Here is a 22,062-nt window from a genome sequence, read left to right on the forward strand (position 1 = left end):
AAACCAAAGATTCTAAGAGGCAGAGGTAAGAAGGGAGAGCATGCCATGCATGGTGAGGAAAACAGTGCAAAAGTACAGAGATGAAAGGGAAGTTGAGTATCAGGCCTAAGGAATGTTAAGAAAACCAATCTGGTTGGACTATAAAACTCATACAAGGGAATAATATGAAATACGGCTGAAAAGGAAGGCTGGAGCCAGGTGATTTCATCGACAAACAAAGGAGTTTATGTTTGATCCTAGAGATGATAGAAAGTCATTGGATTTTATTGAGTAAGGGACTGATGTGGTAAAATCTGTACTTTGGCAGCTGTGTGGAGATAGGACTGAGGTAAGCAAAGACTTGAGGCAGGAAGGCCAGTGAGAAGACTATTGCAAGAGTAGTGGTTGATGAGAGTTGATGAAAGCTTGAAAAAGAGTGGTAGCTGTGTGGGTGAAGAAAAGGGGGCATACATTAAAGATGTTGTGAAGATAAGAATACCATTTGGCAACTGATTAGATATGTGGAGTAAAAGAGAGGAAACAGTCTGTATTGATGCTAATTTTTTCTCTTTATAGAAAAAAAGGCAAAGATAACATGCATATTTTGAACAGGGGTGATCAGGTGAATCAAAAATCAAAAAGAATCATAGAATTTAAGGGAAATATAGTTTCTATTTTGAGTGTGAAGTGCCACAAGGCCATCCAAGTGAAAATATCTAGAAGGCAGTTAGAAATGTGGATCTAGAGTTCAGAATTTTTGGAAGTCAGCTCTATAAAAATGATCATTGAAGTCTTGGAGAGGATTGTCTAAGGAGAAAATTGGGAAGAGAAGAGGAACAAAGGCAAAACCTTGGGCATCAATTCCTTCAAGAGGTAAGGAAGAAAAACCAGTAAAGGAGAAAGAGAAGAAATAGAGAGTAAGAGGAGACACATAGACATGTACTTGTTGAATGTGGTACTTCTGAAACCAAGGAAACATATTAAGAAGGAAGTGGTGGTAAACAAAATAGGGGTCAAAGAGGATAATTTGTGAGAAAAAAAAAAGATAAACACTGGATTTCAACTGAATATCTTCTACCTTTGGGAATATAGTACCATATGCTACCCTATAATTCCAACCCTTCCCCAACATAATTTAGTGGGATATCACTTTAGTTCCAATACAGTCTAAAAGTCAATGATCACCCTTCTTCTCTCTTGAACTACTGGTACTCAACACTAGGGAATTCACAACCAGCTTTATTCACAACAAAGGAAATGCAGGGATAGGGTTCCAGGGCTTCTGCAAAAGATGAGCTGGTATCACAAAGACTGAGGAAATTAATCCTGGCTAACCCCATGCAGTGCATAGCAGCAATTAATCTTTAATATGCTTTAGACTCTAGTCACAGCACAATAGGGTTTCATATAAACTAGTTTATTTCCTTAGGACAGCAGATAATTCAGGCAAATCCAACTCAGCACACATGTCAGACTCACCTTCATCATATTATGTGTAGCAGACTTCATTAGAGTCCTTTGTTTGATATTCTTTAGAAGCCCCTTACCAAAAAGCAAAGAAACTTTCCCATGACCACAATAGACACAAATAAGTGGGAGGGAAAAAACAAACAAAACAAAATAGATTTATATAAATGCATTTATATACTACTATGTGCTAGGCACTTTTCAATTATTATCTCATTTGATCTTCACAACAATCCTGGGAGGGGGTTATTATTATCCCCATTTTACAGATGAGGAAATTGAGGCAAACAGAAGATAAGAAAGATTTGCTCAGGGTTATAGAGCTAGTAACTATCTGAGGCTGAATTTGTACTCAAGTCTTCCTAACTCTAGGCCTAGTCCACTGCGCCACCTCGCTCACTTAGTAAAATAATGAACATCAACTGATGAGACTTCAAATTTTGTTAGAATCTGCTAACTAAATGTCTACCAACCAGCTCAGGGTACATGTGAAAGATCTCTAAATTGTTTCCATTGCCATCAACAAGAGATTTTTTTATTACCTCCAAAGGAAATTGTTTCCAAATAAGTTAATATTTTTTCCTGAGAATTTGTTGCAGAAAATAAAACATCATTCTTTTAAAACTCAGTGTTTAAGACAGTGTTACAGAACTCTTTAGCAAAAAAGGCTCCAACTTTCCAAATTAGTTTATTGAACCCACTTCCAATTCATAACACAAAGAGACTTCAGTTTACGGAAAAAAAATTGTTTATTATGATTGTCCCTATTACTAAAGCTCATGGTAGTCGAATCATTGCTTCTTTAAAATGAAATTTTAAAGTAAAGATTATTTTCTCATTTGAATACTTGGATACAAAGTATAATATTCACATAGAATGGCTACTGTTGTTAATTTTACCAATCCGTCTGTAAGAATTAGTTGCTTTGGTTGAAGGGTTTATTTATCAATTTCAGATCTCCTATAACATAACATTTAGAACATTCACTAAGGTTGATACTGTTTACAACACATTTTCTTAGCTAATTTCATCTCACTACCCCTTAAATAATAAGGATAAAGACCAACTCACTGTTGTTCCCCACAACTGTATTCACTAATTGCAAATGGTCTTCAGATGACTTTTTAGAAATAGTCTTTTTCTTCCTGGCTTCTCCCACCTACTCTCAGTAAGTATTTTGATTTATCTTTACTGATGAAAAGAGAAGGGGGCAGTACATACAACATTACATAATGAACCTTTAAAGAAAATATTATATAATGACACTGTCTAGTTCATTATGTATTATTGAATATCCTGTCTGCTTAGTATTATAAAGTCTAATATACATTTTCCTTTTAACAATTCATATTAAGGTGAGTTTATAAAGTGCTTTTATAGCAACAACTCTCATTATCTTCACCATGTGAAGGTGGAGGTGGGGGAGGTGGGGGGTTCAGAGGAAGAAAAGAGAGGCAAGAAGAGTGTCTAAATCTGTGATTTCACCTTTGTAGGAAATTTCCAGGATGGAAACTCTCCAATGATGAATATCACCAAGCCACCTGTAATTTACATTCTTAGAGAGTTGTCGGGGATTTGGAGAGATTAATTGACTTTTCCCATAGTCACACAGCTAATACGTATCTGAAGTAATACTTAATTGAACCCAGGTCTTCCTTACTCCAAGGCTGGCCCTCTGTCCACATTATACCATGCTGCCTCTCATTCCCAATTTACAGATGAGGGAACTGTAAATCTAAGAAATTAAATGACTTACTCTGTTCAAATACTTACTGGTGTTTCAGGCAGAATTCAAATTAAGATCTCCTATCTGCACTTCCAGCACTCTTTCCACCATGCCATGCTATTACTCATATTATATACCTGCTACGTTTAGGTCACAGATATAAAAAGGCATAGCTTCTCCTGCAAAGACTTTCTTCTGTTATTTGTAGGAACCATTCTAAAATGTTAACACAAAATTACAAAGGAAAAAGTATTGCCACTGATAAAGTATTTATTTCTTGGGAAAAAAAATTGCTTTCACATTCTTGTGGTTCAGCAATGTTTTTGCTTCTTTGTCACTTCAGAATATTTTATATAGTCTTCCAATATTATTCCATTTAGTTTATACATTAGTCATCAATAAAATAATAAACCTTCTAGCACTCAAATTCTTATAGTTAAACAAAATCTAAATAAAACAATAAATCCTGTTATTCCCAGACTCTAGAAATCAATTCAAAATAATCTCCACCACTACCACAGTGGGGGATTAGGAAAGAGAAGAAGGAAGCCCACAGGAATTAGGATGATCTTGAGCACTGAAGAAAGCAGAACTGGTAAAAAGAATTGATGATGCATCATGAAGTGTTCAGGACACCAGCCACTTCCTCCATAAAGTTTATTGCTACCTTGCTTTGGCCCTCTTGTTCCCTTACTTGGAATCATAATTCTGTCTGAGATACCAGCCATTTCCACAAAAACTAAATGGGCCTGCAGGAGAGGAGTGAGGCGAAAGGTCAGAGATCCTGGTTTCAAGCAAATATCCCTATTAATAGAAAACAGGTGGTAAGGAGAAAGTTAAAGAAGGAACAGAATTACTTAAACTTTTTTTTCAGACTTAGGAGGCATTTTTGAATTGCAAGGAAAAAGGTAGGAATAGAGATTGGATTTGCCACTAGGAAAATTAATACTTAGGCATCTAGGTGGCACAGTGGCTATAGTACTGGGTTTGGAATCAGGAAGACTCATCTTTACCAGTTCAAATCCAAGACACTTCCTACCTGTATAACCCTGGACAAGTTATTTAGCCCTGTTGGCCTCAGTTTCCTCATCTGTCAAATGAGCTGGAGAAGGAAAGGCAAATCACTTCAGTGTCTTACCCAAGAAAATCTCAAATGGGGTCATGAAGAGTTGGACACAACTGCAACAACAACAAAAAATTAATACTTAACACCATACACAAAACAAACAAACCAACCACACAGTCCCTACCTTCAAGGATTTTACAGGTTTAGTAAGGGAAATAAAATTATATCGTGGTCATTATTATAAAATCAGATTTTAAATGCATAGGAAGAGGTGAGTGTTACATTATTTAAAGAATGAGGGATCACATTTTGGCGCTTCTTGGGGGGGGGGGAGCAGGAGAGGAGAAAACCAGGAAGAAACTTTATGAGAATCAGAGACTTAAAGAGATGGCTAGTATCTCAGGGGTCATGTAGTTCAACTCCCTCAGTTTCCAGATGAGGCCAACTAGGGCTCAGAGAGATTATGTGACTTGCCCAAGGTCACACAGGCATTAAAAAGCAAGAAAGCATTTGAACTTAGGTCCTCTGACCAGGAATCCAGCATACATTCTTCTTCATAAAGGAGTCCTTTTGAACTATGCCTTTAAGACGTCAGGTAAGGATGGGAAGGCTAAGAGTATTCCAACAGCAAAAGAGAAGAGGTGAAAAATCTTGGGAAGTGTTCGCTTTGGCTGGAGTCTGGAGCACTGAGAGGGAGCAGTGCAAGGTCAGGATGGCAAAGGAGTTTGTAGTCAGGTCATAGCGGTCCCTAAAGTGCCAGGATGTCCTAGAAGTTTGAACTTTTGTCACCTATGCTACGTAGAGTGGCGGAAGCCTTGCCGGCAGGGCAGGGAATCAGAGCCGTGCTTTACAGACATTCACCTGGCAGCCCACGGGGGTGGATCTTGCAGCCCATGACTGAGGTCAAGACAGATGTAAGACGGCAGCAGAAGCGAAGCGGACACAAACTGCCTGCTCACGCTGCCCATGCAGCCCTTCCCGGGTGAATGACGGACTGTAACTTCCCTCCTTAACTTCAGTCCCCCCCCCCCGGGATCCTCTGGGTCTCTGTCTCCGTCGTTCCCCAAGCCCAGCCCTTCCTCCCGTCGCTCCTTCCCTGCCCGCCCGGCTAAAGCTCCCCCCGGCTCCAGTGCTCACCTGGAGAGAGTTTGGGGACCCTCCCAATCTTGCTGGTTATCTCTGCGGTCAGCACGGCGAAGTCCTGCTCGTAGCCTTCGAAGTCTGACGACATGGCGGCTGTGTGAGGGTCCAGGGCTCGGCCCAGAGCTGGTAGGGGGCAGCGAAACGCCGAAACTCCGGCGGCTGCACCGGCAGCAGCGAGAACCCAGGACAGCTCCCAGACCGGCCGCTTCCGGGTTGTGCTACTTGTGCGACTGGACCCTCCGGAAACTCACCCTGCTCGTACTAAGTTCCCCTCGTTGATCCCTCTTTCGATCCCGTGAGACCTCAGAATCTGGGAGGGCAAAATTGCCGCACGGCGGTGAAGAGTCATCCTTTCTCAAGACACACGCTAGAATTCTCTCTCCTTCGGCTCCCCAAGGGCCTGCTCCCAGAGCAACAGGTGATAGGAAGTGGTTTCCGGAGGGACCACTTCAAAGAGGGACCTTCGGGAAGTAGCGATGACCCAGGCTATCCAGAGCGCCCGAGGGGGCTGCGATGAGGCGGAGGCTCTGTGGGAAGGACTGTGGTGACCTAGAGGCGCTCGCTACCCGCCTGCGGCCTCTAACCTAACTCGCTTGTCACCCGAGAAGGGCGGAGGAACCGACGACGAAAGGATCCCGGGAAGGAGGAGGAATGTATTCCGGGTGAGGCCAGCCCTGCCGCCCCGGAAGTGCCCGAGGACGGCGATGGCTGAGGAGTGGGTGCAGGGGGTAGCGCGGGAGGGGAGCTCCAGAATAAGGCCGGGGCACCCGAGCAGGTCGAGTCCCTTGGTGCATCGCGGCCCCCTTTACGGCACCCTGCCATCCTGCCCAGGGGGTGGGAAAGGCGGGGGAAGGAGGGGGCGGGGGGGGGCGAGAATCTGTGAGTGTCTGGGCAGCTGGTGCTGGAGGGGAAACCGAGGCACGAGGCAGAGTTCCTGAGGAACTGCACGTGTTTTATCCAGTTAGCATCTTACACCCCCGAATATACGCGGGCTGTGGATCGCCTGACGCGTAGCCTCCGCTCCAAAGCTTCCCCGCCGCCTTTCTCTATCCCCCAGCCTTCTCTCTTTTGGTAGCTTCTATCCCTGCCCGTTCAGCCCCTGCCCCCATGGGTGCTGATGTTGGAAGTGGGGGTGGGACGTCGCTGGGGGATGCTGCTAGAAGTTAGCGTGTAAGCAGTCCTAGGATAGCGTGACCGAAAATGAAACTCGTATAACTCACGAGCTGGAACAGAAGTTAGAGCCCATCCAGGCCAGTCGTCTCATTCTTCAAATGAGTAAACTGAGAACTGGAGAGAAGTGACTTGTTCAGGATCACACAGTGGCAGAGCCCAAGTTTGCCGATTAAATGTGCATTGGGCTACTTCTCTGCTGCTGTTTTTGCTGTCTTTGCCCCAGGCCCTTGTTTATTGAATGCCTAATACAAACTGGCTATTGCCTGACAAAGTTTTCCAAATAGCCTCCCAGAAAATCAGGGAGCTGTGCGGTTAACCAATCCGATTTAGAGGCTGGGACTATAGTTGTTACTACTTTAATTATTATTTTTTCTGGTCATTTACTAAAATTTTATGTGTCTCCAACCGTTGACATACTGGTCACTCAATAGATGTTCGTTTAATTTAGTTACCTTGCTATATTCTTAATTACTTTTTGTGCTGTTATTGTGTCTATGTCACCCCATCAAACAGTTTTGCAGATTAGTAGAATGTTAAAGCAAAGAAGGACCAAAGAGTTTTAGTTAATTACCATCAACTTACATTTGAGGAAATTGATTTAAGGCCACCTGGCAAGTGGCAATCTAAACCAGAGCCCAGATTTTAAAATTCCTAATTCTCAGTTTATTGCCTTTTAAAGTTTCAATGATCATGTTGAATTTGAGACCCATTATTGCTTAATCAAGTGACAGTTATTCATATTATAAATAGAAATAATCTACAGATCTAAAATTAGTTACTGGCTATTAGATACAGCATTTCAGTTTTTTTTTAATTGATTTCATTGGTATAGGAAACTCCTAGGGGAAACTCCTCCTACCCATGTAAATCCAGCACCTGTTCTGTAATTTATGGTTCTGAATAATTGCCTGAGACACTCAGAAGTTGAGGAATTTGATTAACAGCCAGTCAGAGGCGACATCTGAACTCAGGGTCTTCCTGACCAGGGCTATGTTGCCTTTCATTCCTGTCATACCCTTTGTTATGATGATGATGATGATAGATATTTAAAATAAAGATCTCTGTTCAAATACAAAGTACCTTTCTGGTATCTTTGCATCTGCCTTCTCCTTTCCCCTGGAGCATTGGCATGGAAACCAAGGCCTGCAATAGACTTTTCTAGCTTTGCCTCCTGCAACCATTCTAGAAAACATTACGTATTTTTCTAGTCATTCAGCCAACACTCATTACCAAGATTCCTCCCTGGGTTGGTTGTGGAGAGTTCATTTCTGTATCTAGCTTAGCAGATGAGTAACTGTGACCTTGAGTATGTCACTTCACCTCTCAGCCTGCCTCAGTTTTCCCATCTGTAAAATTATGTCATTGGATTATCCCTGGGGCCCCTTTACACTCCAAACTTATGTAACTAGATGATATTAAAGAAACTATAGGAGAGTGTATTATGAATATAGTTTCTCCCAGACTGAGATCTCATAGCATTACAGAAAAATTCTGAATTCACAGGCTTTGTGTTTTGCACTGGTTACCTTAATATATTCTGTATTTTTTTCCTAAACATTTGTATTTTGTTTTATTTAGGTTGGTTTTAAAACCATGAAATTCACTTGTTCTGGTCAAGACAAAGAGCTCTGAACAAGATACAGTTAAAATGGGTTATTCAGATTTAGCATCCCACAGCTTGAAGGCATGAGTATTAATGAAGACCCACGGACTTATGACACATGGAAATGTGTATACAAAAAAGGAACTTTACGAGGCTTTTAAAATAGAAAATAACTCTCATCATTATGGGTGTACTCTGCTCAGTTATTAGATTTGAAAATCTCCATGAGTTAAAAAGACTGTGCCACTGGGGTCCCATTATAGCTCTTGGCGTTATAGCGATATGTTCTACAATGGCCATGATTGACTCAGTTTTGTGGTATTGGCCTTTACATACAACTGGAGGAAGTGTGAATTTCATCATGTTGATAAATTGGACTGTGATGATTCTTTACAATTACTTCAATGCCATGTTTGTGGGCCCTGGCTATGTGCCTCTGAGATGGAAACCGGTAAGAAAAAAAGACATTCTTTGAAAGAGGGAATCTGATGTCAATCTTTTTTTTAATCTTTATTAAAAGTCACATCACAAAACAAAAATTAAGCACAATTTCCTTTTTGCTAATTGGTAAAGACCAGAAGCTCTAATTACTTCTTGATGATGAAAATCCATTTATTTTCTTTAAACTATTTACCTAAATTATTATATTATTTAAATATTGTATTTAAACTGTGTTTAAATAGTATAAATCTTTATAAAATATGGTATAAAATCAGTTTTGGTTTTCTTTAAAATAATGCAAACTTTTATATGTCAAATCACCATATGTGTAGTAAGCACCTATTTCATTTAAGATGCTGTATATAGGGCTGCTAGGTGGCGCAGTGGATAGAGCTCCGGCCTTGGAGTCAGGCGGACCCAAGTTCAAATGTGGCCTCAGACACTTGGCACTTACTAGATGTGTGACCCTGGGCAACTCACTTAAGCATGACTGCCTCACCAAAAAAACCAAAAACAAACAAACAAAAGATGCTATGTATAAAAAGTTTTAAGATTCTTTGGTGAAGGGCATTGAACTTTAGCAGTGTTTTATAACAATTATTATCTTCCTGAGTAGTTATTAAATAGTGGAATAAACAATCACTTGGAAAAGAAGCTGTGGAAACACAGATGAGGAAGTTGGAAAAACAGAAATAAGGAAATGGTCAAGAAATTATAGGAAAAAATTTTTCTGAAGAGAGAAAATGGAAAACAGCTAAAATTATATCTTAAATATTGAGGCTCGGAAAGATTTTAGTCTAATTAAAAGTAATAATTATATTGGTCATTGAGATAAATGCAGGAATAACTACTCAGATTTGAAATAATGAAAACTAATGGTCTATTTGCCCTGGTAAATGTTTGGCTGAAAACATGGCATAGCTTAGGTGCTACCTTCTGCCAGAGGCTTTTCAGGATCTCACTTATTGGTGCTATCCTTCCCCTTGAAATTATTTTGTATTTGGTCTGGACTTGTGATTGCCTTGGTGTGGTCACTCTAAGTGAGGGAACTCCCTTTACCTATGCAGATCTGTGGTCTGGAGGTGAGAGGCTCACCTGAGGCATGGGAAGGACACATAGCCTGTAGGTTTCAGAGGCCTGAGTCCAACCCAGGTCTGTCTATCAACTGTGCCGTTTTACCCCTCACTTTGTATTTATTCTGCATTTATTTTCTTATTTCCCTTAAGCAAAACATAAACTCCTTTAATGCAGCAACTGTTTCATTTTTGTCTTTACATTCCCAGGACCTGGCACACTACTTGGTATATAGTAGGTGCTTATTGAATGTTTATCTGGCTGAATTGGATTGTGAGTTTTAAGAGCTGGGCCTGTTTTCTCATCTGTAAAATGAGGGCATTGGATTAGGTGGTCTCTGAGGTCCCTTCCAGCTCTAGATCCTGTGATCCTATAATGAAGGTGTTCAGCTCTTGGTCCCAGGTACCAACGTGTGATATTTTTTTTCCTTATTTTCCCAACCAAGGAAAAAGCTCAGGACAGCATGTATCTCCAGTTTTGTAAGGTGTGCCAGGCATATAAGGCACCTCGTTCTCATCACTGCCGAAAGTGTAACAGGTACCAGTTCTTCATTATTTTTCATTACAGATTGATTCCCTTGATTCTTGGTCGTGTGTTTGCTTGAAGTCTTAGTGTTTACCAAAGCAGCAGTGCTGCCAGGGGCCCTACCCTTAGAGGCAGAACAATTGTGAGCAGTTACTAGCTTTGCCACTTCCTAGTGGTGTGACTTTCATCATGAGCCTTAGCGTTTTTCATTTTAAAATGGACAGGACCTTTGAGGTCATCCAGTCCAGCCCCTTCATTTGACACAGAATGAAACCAAAGCCCAGAGCAGTAGAAGGACTTGCCTGAGGTCACATGCCCCATACTCGGCAGAGCTGAGCTTTCAGCCTGAGTTGTTAGACCCCGCGGTCAAGGCTGTTTCCATTGTACAACTACCTATATGCCAGGGTTGGAAGGGGAAGCATTTTGAAAATAAAGCACTATATAAATTTGAGCTAGCATTTCTAGAAATGATGTCAGAAGTACTTTTGTGTCATAAGATGTATCCATTTGGCTTTTATGCCAGCGATCTCCTTTGTGCAGGCTTTGAAGCATATTTGCAGTCCATTGAGTAGTCTTGAGTGTTAAAGTTTTTACTTGTTTTCGAATTTTGATCCTCTTACATTTATAGCTTAAAATGAGGTAAGTTCTCAAAACAAAAAAGAAAAACAAAGCACCGTGAACAAGTTTTGAAATATTCACCTAGAATGTTTTTTTAAAGGACAGCTAAACTTATTGTTAAGAAACCTGTGATGAGAAAGTGGTAATACTGAGAAACCCTAGGAGGCAGCTGCTGCTTCCTTTAAACATTTGATTTGGCTTTCGAAAAGTTTATTCTAATAATAGTAGAGCTAAAGGAAAGGAAGGACATTAGTCCTTTGGTCATTTTACCATATCTTACACACATGGATAGGTTAGCCTACAGGAGATTCCAACATCTAACAGTATACATAAAGGAAGGAAATCAGAAGCTCTGGTTGGGCCTGTTGTTGTTTTCAATCCCAGGTGGAGATTTATGAAGGTTTTTTTGAATGTTTTCGTCGTGTTCTACTTCAGTCACTACTTTTCAGAACTAGAGAGGAGACTGAAACTTAGAACTATGCTTATCTCTATATGCTGCATGTCTCAATGGATTTCCCAACTACTCAAAACAGATTCACATATAGGAGGTACCACCATGTCTTCAGGCTCTGTATTGTGCTGTTTTGACTTTCAGAGTGTTCATCATTTATGTTTCTATGTGAATACTTGAGGGAAATTTTTTCCTTTTCCATAATGTGTAACTTCTCCATGACTTATAAATATTCCCTATTCAGTAGATTTCTTTTGAAGACAAATTTTATTGGATACAGACTTAGGGTTTTCAGCCTCCATCTTGTGTACCTTTTGTTTTTCATTAGATGTGTTATGAAGATGGACCATCATTGCCCTTGGATCAACAATTGTTGTGGTTACCAAAATCATGCATCATTTACATTGTTTCTCCTCTTAGCACCCCTGGGCTGTATTCATGCTGCTTTCATCTTTGTCATGACCATGTATACACAGCTTTATAATAGGGTAAGAGATTGTTTATTGGTCATCCAGTTGTCAGATCAAATGTTAATAGTGATGATTACTTAGAATCTGATTGTAACTATTCTCCCTAAAATTAAAAGAATAAAATTAAAATCATAGAACTTTCCTTTATAAAAACATTTCTGGCCTTTTTTCAAAACAGTATTAAAATTTGTAAAAAGTTTATTTAACTCTAGGAACTGAAATGTAGGTATTTAATACATGTTTGTTGTTGAATTGAAGTGAATAAAAGGAAATGATGTGGAGGCATTTAGGTGGGATAGGCCATGAAGCAGAGAATACCAAGTCCTGGAGGTCACTGCTACTGAAGAAATCCTTTAAACACTTGATTCATAGCAAGGGGGAAAATTTGAAGTTAACTTGGTGTAGTTATGCACATTTTAATATGTACTTTTGTCTTACTCTTACCCCAAAGTTGTTAAATTAGTAGAGGAGACTTGCCTGGCAGTGTTGAAAAATGCCCAGTTAGGAACAATTATGAATTGATTTTCTGCAAACGGATGTGCATTGGAGCCGTTGTACCAAATCAGATTCATCAAAACAGGATTTACCTTAATTACCTTAATGAAAGTTCTGAATTGACATTTTAGGAGGCAGTTTGTGGTTTGGAATATTACTTGTTGCGTTTCATCATTGTCCACTACCAGATAATTCCAGTTTTTCCATTGTAGATCTCCTTTGGTTGGAATACAGTAAAGATTGATATGAGTGCAGCTAAGAGAGATCCCCTTCCTATTGTACCCTTTGGATTATCTGCATTTGCTGCCTCATTATTTGCCTTGGGATTGGCTGTAGGAACAACAATAGCAGTTGGTATGTTGTTTTTTATCCAGGTAAGTTTGACAGTTACCAGTAGCTAAAAGGTTCAAGGTTGTTGGGGTTGAGGAGACTAAGGTTGAACTTAGGTTTGTGAAATGGAGAACTGTTTTTTGGTTTGTTTTGACCCCATCTAGGCCACAGATTAACTTTTTCTAAAATAGAATTATCTAGATAAATGATTCAGTCCTTCACTTTATTTTGCATGTGTAAATACAGACAGCTGCAGTGTAGAAAAAGCAAAACATTTTCAGAATTAAAATGCTTAGTCAAAAATTAACATTGCTTTGGAAAAGTGGTTAAAGCAGAATGATAAAATGAGTTTTTGGTTGTACTTCATACTTACTCGTGACTTAGAATTAATGTCTTTGAACTTCAGTATCCCTGTAAGCAGAGGTGAATCATATCAGTAATAAATTGACATTCTTTGATTGGAAGGCCTACATAGTACAGAGTGATTAGTCATATGTAAGAAACAATAGTCTATTGAAATAAAATTAATTAAATAAGGAAAATCTATTGTTTCTTGCTTAACTGTACATAAATTGACTGCAATGGTTTATTATCTGGATTTATATTAATGTATTTTAAGGGTTGACTAAAGAAAAGATGATATAAGAATTTAGTAGCAAAGTTTATGTATATATAGCAGCTATTTCCTTTATAACATGAAAACCTTTGCAAAATATTACTGTGAAATTTACTTAATTACTGAAAAGAATGAGATATTTTGCTAGTGTTCTTTGAACCCAGTTGATTTCCCTATGGATGTGATTTTTGTGTGCCTAAAATTTTGTGTAAATGGGGCCCAGTAACTTTAAATAATTCTTCAACTGTGTCATTTAATTTTCAGATGAAAGTAATTCTTAGAAATAAAACTTCTATTGAATCATGGATTGAAGAGAAGGTAAATTTTAATGCAGCATCTTTTTAATATATTAAATAACATAGTTTGAGTATGTTAGCTAAAAATTATTTGCTCTCTTCAGTGGTTTGCAAATTCCATTTAAAATAGAAATAGAATGCATTTTGATTAATCACTCATTTAAATGTACCAAACAACCAAAATATGTTTCTAAAAGATTATTAAAGGGCCCTCAGTCAATCAACAAGCATTTATTAAACACCTATGAGATGCCAGGCATACCTGTTGACCATCAGCTGTTTTACTTCAACTTGGAAAGGAACTCCAACAGTACTATAATCAAATCTTTCTTGGATCTCCTATTTCATCTCTAATTAAGAACTAATTCTGAAATCAAATAAGCCACATGGAGCTTATGTTCTTCATGAATGAAAATTGCTAGCAGTCACTCAGTTCCTTTTTACTAAGGACATATACTGTGTGTGTCACTATGCTACAGAAGATCCATTGCATTAACACAATACATTATCACCCTAGGAAAGTTAGGGCTTCTCTTTGTGTGCTAATTATGATCCTCAGTTATATTTCTCTGTAGAGGCACGGACCTCTCTTCTAAGATCTCTTCTGTTTGGAAGGCTACAGAGCTTTCTAATTTAAATGGAAAAATCAAAATATATTTATATGGTGGCCACAGTTATACTGTGTTAGAGAATCTTGTATCTTTTGTGATTTTTGATAATTTTTATAGTTATAAGGTCATAGATTTAAAGTTGGAAAGAACATTAGAAATATTCTAGTTCAAATCCTCCACCCCCCATTTTACAAATAAGAGCACAAAGCACAAAATGCAACTTGTCTAAAGCACACAGCTATAGAGTCCAGATTTAACCCAGGCCCTCTGATTCCAAATCCAGTAGTTTTTTCACTGTACTATGCTCTTTCCCCATTCACATCACTGTGTAAGTAAATACCACAAACTTTCTGGTTTAAAACATTTTTTTTTAACCAAATCACCATCCTTCAGGGAGGTTAGGTTTCCAAGTAACAAATTATAATAATGATGGCAGTGATGATCATGATCATCATGATCATGACATCATCATCATCGCCATCTAATATTCTTAAATAATATAAAATATTTGTGGTAGACAATCTGAGTAAATTGACTTATTGACAAAGAAAGTACTTTATAAGACCTATCAAATTTAAGGAACTTTTTAGAAGCATAGAATCCAGGTACCTGCAAAAGTCTTGCTATAGTCAAGCCGTGTCACTTAAAAAATGTTTAAAAAAAAACCAAAGCGGGTAGGGTGAGCTGTCTGAACTTACATAGCCAGATATGGCAGACCGAAGACTAGAACCCGGTTCTTCCAGGTTCAGGCCTGATTCTACTGTAGTACTGTCTCAGATATAGAGATATTTTAAATGGTCACTTTTTAAAAGCAGACTTATTTTACTCAAGTTCTGAATTGCTAGCTTCAGATGTAGACAGCACATTTTTAACCATTTTTGCAGCATTCAGCAGGAATATTCCTTTTCCAGACCACTAGATGTCAGTGGTATTCAAGAAGTGGACAACAGCCTATTAATTTCACAAGGCTAAACAAAGCTACTTAGAATTTAAGGGTGCAAGGAACTTTATACATAATGTAGTCCAGTCTCTCTCCCCGTTCTAATACAAAGACCATCGCAAACAGTCCCTTCTATACCAGTGAAGGGGAATCCTACCCAACAATTGCTTCATGCTGCTACTCTTGATTTAACATATTGCTGGTGAATAAACCCCACCTCTTGAACCTATTTATGATCCATTGTCTCCCTTCCCTTGTACCCAGATACTTCTGCACTGTGGCAGTAGCAGCTTCCAGTTGCTGTGTATAAATTTTCATAAAGGAATTGCTAAGAATTTTCTAAGTGGTCCAGAGCCATTTTTATTTTCTGTTTTAGTTCCTTACTATATTATTAAGATGAATAAAGTTTAGATAGTTTAGTTTGGAAAAGTGGTTTGAGAAGACAAATTTCTGATAAAGTTTAAATGTTAATCTTTATGTAGAAAACTAGCATAGAAAAAAATACATCTTAACGTGGGTTCTAGTCTCAGCTCTACTGCTAACTTACAGTCTGACTTTAGGTGATTTATTTAACCTCTTTGAGTCTCTGCTTCCTCAAATGTAAAATCAGAAGATTGGATAAGATGAGTTTTAAGATTTTAAAGTTGTATTAGTCTATAATTCATATCCCAAGAAACATAGTTTAAAAGTTAGAGTAATATTTTATGAAAGAATTTATGAAAATTGTTTTTCTGGATTAGTGGTATATTTTACTGTTCGTTTAAATCTACAGGCCAAAGATAGAATTCAATATTACCAGACAGCTGAAACCTTTATTTTCCCCTATGACATGGGAAGCAGATGGCAGAACTTTAAACAAGTGTTTACGTGGTCTGGAGTTCCTGAAGGAGATGGACTAGAATGGCCAATAAGAGAAGGATGTCATCCTTACAGCTTGACAGTATGTATTTTAATCAAAGCTGACTTTCCCTTATATGTGTTAACTACTTTTGTATTAAAATTTGCCAATTTGCAGAATTTCTCAAGGTTCTAAATTCATCTTTGTTTAAGTTCTGTCTTCATCGTATAACCCCCTTACTCAAAAAATTTTAATGGCTTCCCAGTATTCATGAGATTGTCTCAATTTAATCTGATGTTTGGAGCCCTTCACCTACTTTTCCAGCGTTCTTCCACAACTCCTTTATATGGACCCTCTGTTCTAGTCAAACGAACTTTCCTCACCATCCTCAGAATATACCATACACACTCGCATCTTTGCTTATGTTTTCCTTTGTCCCACCTATGCGTTCTAACAGCCTGTCCATATCCTGTAGAATAATCGAAGTCTGCTTCTGTGAGGCCTTCTCAAGCTTTCCCTCTTCTGAACTGACACTTAGTGTCTTATGGAAGCTTTTTTGTTATTTTGTCTTTTTATTTAACTTAGTTTAATGTTTGAGGGTCTATCTTGTGTCTCCAACTACAGTATAACCTCCTTGAGGATGGGAACCGTGTATTAATTCAATCCAACAAACATTGATTGTCTTCTGGGTGTAAGACCCAGACCACAAAAATGAAGACAATGCTGTTTCCGCCCTCAAAGAACATACTGTCTAATAGGAGAAGTAAAGATAGGAACACAAATAAAATACAAATTAGAATATGAGTTCACAGGTGAGAAACAATGTGCTATGAGAAATTCAGAGAGAGAGAGAGAGAGATCCCTTCTGGCTGGGGGGAATTAGGGAAAGTTAGGGAGGAAGTGAACCTTGAAGACTGGGATGAATTTCCATAGATGTAACTAAGAGAATATTCCTCTTAACTTCTTCACAAAAACTGGTGGGTATGTGAGGGGTGAGAGAAGGGGGTGGGACAAGCAAAAGCACAGAATTTGGATGTTAGGAGATAGGGTTTATGTTCCAAACAGCACATAGGGTACTAAGTACATTAGCAGGTTCTTAATTATTATTCAGTCAAATAAGATCTCAGTACCATGGAGTTTAATGATTGTAAGAGACCTTCAATTTTAACCAATCCCTGATCAGAAATTACCAACAAGAGCTCACTCAGCCTCTCCTTAAAGACCTTTAGTGAGGGGAGGTTGTCCATCCCACTTATATATGGCTCTTAATTTTTTAGGAAATTTTTCCTTAGATCAAGCCTAAATCTGCCTTTCTGCAATTTGAATCCGTCGTTCCTTAGTTCTAGCTTCTGGGGCCAAGCAAAACAAAACTCTTTTCCTTTCAAATTCTTGAAAACATCTGTCATTTCCCCTAAGTCTTCTTTTATTCAATCGAAAAATACCTAGTTTCTTTAACCAGTTTTCATGTTGCATGTTCTCAGTATCCTCATTGCCTTTTTCTGACTGCTTTACAGTTTGTCTGTCTTTCCTAAACTGTGATGCCCCAAATGGAACTCATTCTATCTGTGACCTGACCAGGGCAAGGTAGAGCAGAACTATAACATCCTTTGTTCTGAACACTACGTCTCTCCACGCAGCCAAGGATCACATTAACTTTTGTGGCTGCTATTGCAGACTGTTGACTTATAGTGAGATTAGTGTTCATTAAAACTCAGATCTTTTTCATAAGAACTATTGTCTGTTTATGCCTTCCATACCTTACACTGATAACATTAAATTTTTTTAACCTAAGTATAACTTAGGGTAGTGGGTAGGACAGTGGACTTGTGGGCAAGAAGACCTATTTACAAAACCTGTCCTATACACTTACATGAATCCTGTACACTGTGTGACATTGTCCAGATTGCTTAATCTTTCTGTACCTGTTTCCTCATCTGTAAAATAAGGTGATGAGGATTTGATGGCCCGCAAAGGTCTCTTCCAGCTCCACATATTTGATACTATGAATTTTATAAACCTTATTAAAAATTTCATTTTTATTTGGTTCCACCCATTGTTCTAGACTTAGTATTTTTGAATCCTATTTTTTTCATCTAACATATTAGCTATTCCTTCCAGCTTCATGTTGTCTGCTAATTTGATAAAAAATAAAAAAGCCATCTATTCTTTTCATAGAAGTGTTCAGTAACACAGCGTAAAGGACAGATCCTTAGGACACACCATTAGATGTCTGTCTCCAACTTGACATCAACTCATTAACTCTTTGGTCACTCACTCATTCCTAAATCCTGATAACTGTATTACCATCTAGCCTGTATCTCTGTGCCTTGTTCACAGAGATAATATTATTAAGTTTCACAGCTTACTTGTTTTGATTTACTATCTCAAATCAATGTCAGATCTGAAACAGGGCTTTAATTAGTCTAAGCCAGGAGTGGGGAACCTGTGGCCTCAAGACCATATATGGCCTTCTAGGTCCTTGGATGTGGCCTTTTGACTGAGTCCAAGTTTTACGAACAGATCTTTTTATTAAGGGGTTTTGTTCTGTGAAGTTTGGATTCAGTCAAAGGGCCACACTTGAGGACTAAGAGGGTCAGTCACATGTGGCCTTGAGGGCACAGGTTCCCCACACCTGGAAGCATTATCTGTCTTCTGCTACCAGATACATATGGCCTTTAATTTGATGATAATTTTTAGTGCAAGAAAATTGTGGTTTACTTAAGTTACTAAAAACAGACACATGATCCTTTTTAATAAGTTAAAATGGCCTATTTTCAGCACTGGAAGAAATTAAAGAATTAGTATGTTTTCTCTTTTTTATTTTCCAAACAGGTGGAACAACTGAAACAGAAAGCAGATAAGAGAGTCAGAAGTGTAAGTGTTTAATCTTTCTTTCTTTCATTCAAGGATATATTGATATATTTTGTTTTTATATCATAGTCATTTCTGATCTTTGATGGTAGGTCCGCTATAAAGTAATAGATGATTACAGTGGTGCTTGCTGCCCTTTCAATAAAGGTATCAAAACTTTCTTCACAACTCCATGTACTGAAGAACCTCGGATTAGCCTAAAGAAAGGGGAACTGATTTTAGTTACCAGAGGTTTAAGGTAAGTAATTTGTACTACTTATTTCTCTTTCTAATGACAAAATTATTGTTAATCTTAAAAGTATTTTAATCTTTTAAATATTTCAGACACTGGATGTATGGAGACAAAATTCTTGATCATTTGGCTGCAGAAGGTATGGAAATGGAATAAGTTGTTTAACATATTAGCATGCTATCTATAATTTTAAATTATAGATATTAAAATAATAGGGCATCTAAACTGTCACTTCTTAATTTTGTTAAAGGGATTATCTTTTATATTCTCTTAAGACATCTGTATTTAATATTGCTTTTTTGATTATCATTCCTCTTTGTATAGTTACAATTAACTACACAAATTAAATAATTTAATAAAGTTATTGCAATTGATGTAGAGTTATTTCCTTAACAAAATGAAATGTCAGTAAATAAATTGAATGCAAATTGTACTAATCTAATTTTTAATATTGTGCCTTTTGTGATAAAGCATTCAGGATACAAATTGTTTAAAAAGAAAATCTGTTTCATTTATGTATTGAGTACAGACAGGCATACTCTGTTTAAGCAAAATTAATGTTAAAGTCCATATTTACTTTAAAAAGAAAAAAGTTACAGAGTGATTTGCTTTACAAAGGGATTCCCAAAAGAGTGAGCTCTTTAAATGGATTTGAAATCTGATTCAAGTTATTGTACCCCTTATGTGCAAGTAAGATATTTGCATAAATGTGTGAAATGCTATATTCCATACCTCAATATAATCTATGAATTGTTTCTTAGGGTAATGTGTTTATATAGTTCTTCAAGGTTTACAAAGCACTTTATGTTCATTCTTACTTGACCTTTAAATAACCCTTTGAGAATTGGCATTACAAACAATATTATGTTTTACAGATGTACAATCTGATGCTTAGATATTCGACAGTTTGCCCATAATTGCAGAGCAGAGTTGAGACTCAAAACACACACAAACACACATACATTTTCTAAGTCCAGTGCTCTCTTCCTTGTACCATGTTTGTCCTGAACCAACAAAAACAGACCATTTTTCCCTTTTCAGGTTACTGAATTTGGGAAGTGCTGGCAGGTGATCTATGTTATCTTCATTCAATTGTCTAAAGGGAAAGAGGCATCTTTAAAGTAGTTAAGTCCCAGAGTGTTTGTAGGTCATAGTAGCATATATACTAGTAAAAGATCATTCAATTTTAAATCATGATTTATATTTGAATCCATGCCCTGCCATTTACTTTGGGTAAATCACTTAACTTCTTTGTACCTCAGTTTCCTATCTATAAAATAAGGAGCTTGCTGTAATTTTTTTTTTTTTTTAGTGAGGCAATTGGGGTTAAGTGACTTGCCCAGAGTCGCACAGCTAGTGAGTGTTATGTGTCTAAGGCCGGATTTGAACTCAGGTCCTCCTGACTTCAGGGCTGGTGCTCTATCCACTGCACCACCTAGCTGCCCCTGTAAATTATTTTAAAAGATACTTTAAGCTCTCATCTATGTCTGTAATTCTTGAATTATACTCAGAAGGAACAGCTGGTAGAAACAAAATGATGTTCAATCAGAATGACTGAAAGGGGAGGGAGTTTGAGGAAATAATAGACTTCTTTTGCTCATTTGCAGATTGAATTCAAGGTATTGACATCAGATTGTTTGTATTTTTCTTTAGCCTTACAGAAATTTCTTTTCTCTTTAGATGGATCCAGAATACGAGGATGGTTCCCTAGGAAATGTGTAGAAAAGTGTCACTATGATGCTGAAACTGATCAAGTATCTGAGGGAGAGAAGAAAAACAGATAGCTACTGCTTTAAGAAATGACTTATTCTTTATGACCACACCATTACTTGAAAATTGTATATACTACTACAGAATTATGCAATGGGCCTACTCTGGATAAAGTGTTCTTTTCCTCAAAGGTGCCCTAGTGCCATGATTTAAATATTTTTATTACCATTTTGTAACTGAGAAGCCATTCTATATATGCCTTTGAATTCCAACCTGCTCTCATCACTCCTCCCCTAAAAGGAGGAACACTTCACCCACGTAAGCATTATTGCATTTTCTATAGAATTTAATTTTTTAAATTGCGTTGCACACTACGGACCTCACCTACAAATGTAGTTCTTCCCTCCCAGGAAAAATCTGCATGTGACATTTATTGCTTTTGCTCCTTCCTTAGTTGCTGTTTCTTATGAAGTAGTATTATAGAAACTGTAGAATATATTTTGTTAGGTTAAATACAAAGCTCAATTTTGTTACCTGTGTCTTTTAATAATGCAGATTTTGTCAATCACAAATAAAGACCAATGAGTGTTCTCTATATCCCATGGAGCCCACAGTGAGTTGTATTTTTTTCCTCTTTTTAGCAGTGGTAATAGGGTCAGGGGTACAAAGCACTTCCCTTAATTCATAGTTAGACTTAGGGCCTAGAAGACCATTTAACTCAGTGGGAAATTGGGTGTTGGAAGTATACAGAGATCTTCAGGAACAAACATCACTTTATAGAAAGAACAGCTAAGAATTGGTCCTGAGCTTAGCTTAGGATTTTAAAGACTTCTAATCTAATCCATTCAAAAACATGTCAAGGAGGTATGATTTTAACTGGATTTTTAATGCTTTAGGATCTCATTGCTCTGACTGATGAAGAGACATCTTTCTTGTTTCCAGGGATGGCATTTAAAGCCTCTGCAACTTTTTTTTTTAGGCAATTGAGATTAAGTGACTTGCCCAGGGTCACACAGCTAGTAAGTGTCAGGTGTTTGGTCTGAGGCTGGATTTGAACTCAGGTCCTCCTGCACCACCTAACTGCCCCTCTGCAACTTTTAATGACCAAATCATGGCTCGAATTCTTCACTGAATGCCTGAATAGCATTGCTCTGAGCACATTTTAAGTACACCTGATAGAGGAAATACTTTGAAGAACAAAAGAAATATTCTTTTGAAATGTTTTTAAGGATATCTTTGTCTTTATGTCTCAATTGTTTCTGACTATATCCCTTTCCCTCCCCTTACTCAGTGAGCCATCCCTTGTAACAAAATTTAAGGAGAAAAGGCAGTTCAGCAGTACCAACGCATCATCCATCCACATAGAACACATGCAGAGTTCCATGAC

The 22,062-nt window shown here is 37.9% G+C and overlaps 2 protein-coding genes across 6 annotated transcripts in view; one reads left to right on the plus strand and one right to left on the minus strand.

Annotated features, from left to right (window-relative positions):
* Positions 1–5,627, minus strand: part of VTI1A (vesicle transport through interaction with t-SNAREs 1A) — a 401,209-nt gene extending 395,582 nt beyond the window's left edge. For all 4 annotated transcript variants that reach the window (XM_020988025.2, XM_020988024.2, XM_020988031.2 and 1 more), the window contains exon 1: positions 5,376–5,627. In XM_020988025.2, coding sequence (XP_020843684.1) covers positions 5,376–5,469 — 94 coding nt within the window. In that variant the 5' untranslated portion in view covers positions 5,470–5,627. The remainder of the gene's footprint in view (positions 1–5,375) is intronic.
* A 226-nt stretch (positions 5,628–5,853) lies between these two features.
* On the plus strand, positions 5,854–21,272 carry ZDHHC6 (zDHHC palmitoyltransferase 6). 2 transcript variants are annotated; one of them, XM_020988022.2, is made up of 11 exons: positions 5,854–6,043; positions 8,133–8,608; positions 10,118–10,209; positions 11,595–11,754; positions 12,444–12,605; positions 13,442–13,495; positions 15,797–15,964; positions 18,695–18,736; positions 18,826–18,971; positions 19,058–19,104; positions 20,646–21,272. In XM_020988022.2, the coding sequence occupies exons 2-11, from the start codon at positions 8,342–8,344 to the stop codon at positions 20,747–20,749; spliced, it is 1,242 nt and encodes a 413-aa protein (XP_020843681.1). In that variant the 5' UTR covers positions 5,854–6,043; positions 8,133–8,341; the 3' UTR covers positions 20,750–21,272. The 2 variants fall into 2 exon arrangements, with proteins under 2 accessions (XP_020843681.1, XP_020843682.1); XM_020988023.2 differs by lacking the exon at positions 5,854–6,043 and adding an exon at positions 6,061–6,156.
* Positions 21,273–22,062: the final 790 nt, after the last annotated feature.

Source organism: Phascolarctos cinereus, unplaced genomic scaffold (assembly GCF_003287225.1).
Source record: "Phascolarctos cinereus isolate Bilbo 61053 unplaced genomic scaffold, phaCin_HiC Scaffold_3;HRSCAF=262, whole genome shotgun sequence".
NCBI lineage: Eukaryota > Metazoa > Chordata > Mammalia > Diprotodontia > Phascolarctidae > Phascolarctos > Phascolarctos cinereus.

Coding starts and splice junctions, on each gene's coding strand:
- ZDHHC6 (XM_020988022.2), top strand. CDS start 8,342: ATGGGTGTACTCTGCTCAGTTATTAGATTTGAAAATCTCCATGAGTTA. Junction 8,609..10,117: donor TGCCTCTGAGATGGAAACCG/GTAAGAAAAAAA, acceptor TTCCCAACCAAG/GAAAAAGCTCAGGACAGCAT. Junction 12,606..13,441: donor GTATGTTGTTTTTTATCCAG/GTAAGTTTGACA, acceptor TTTAATTTTCAG/ATGAAAGTAATTCTTAGAAA.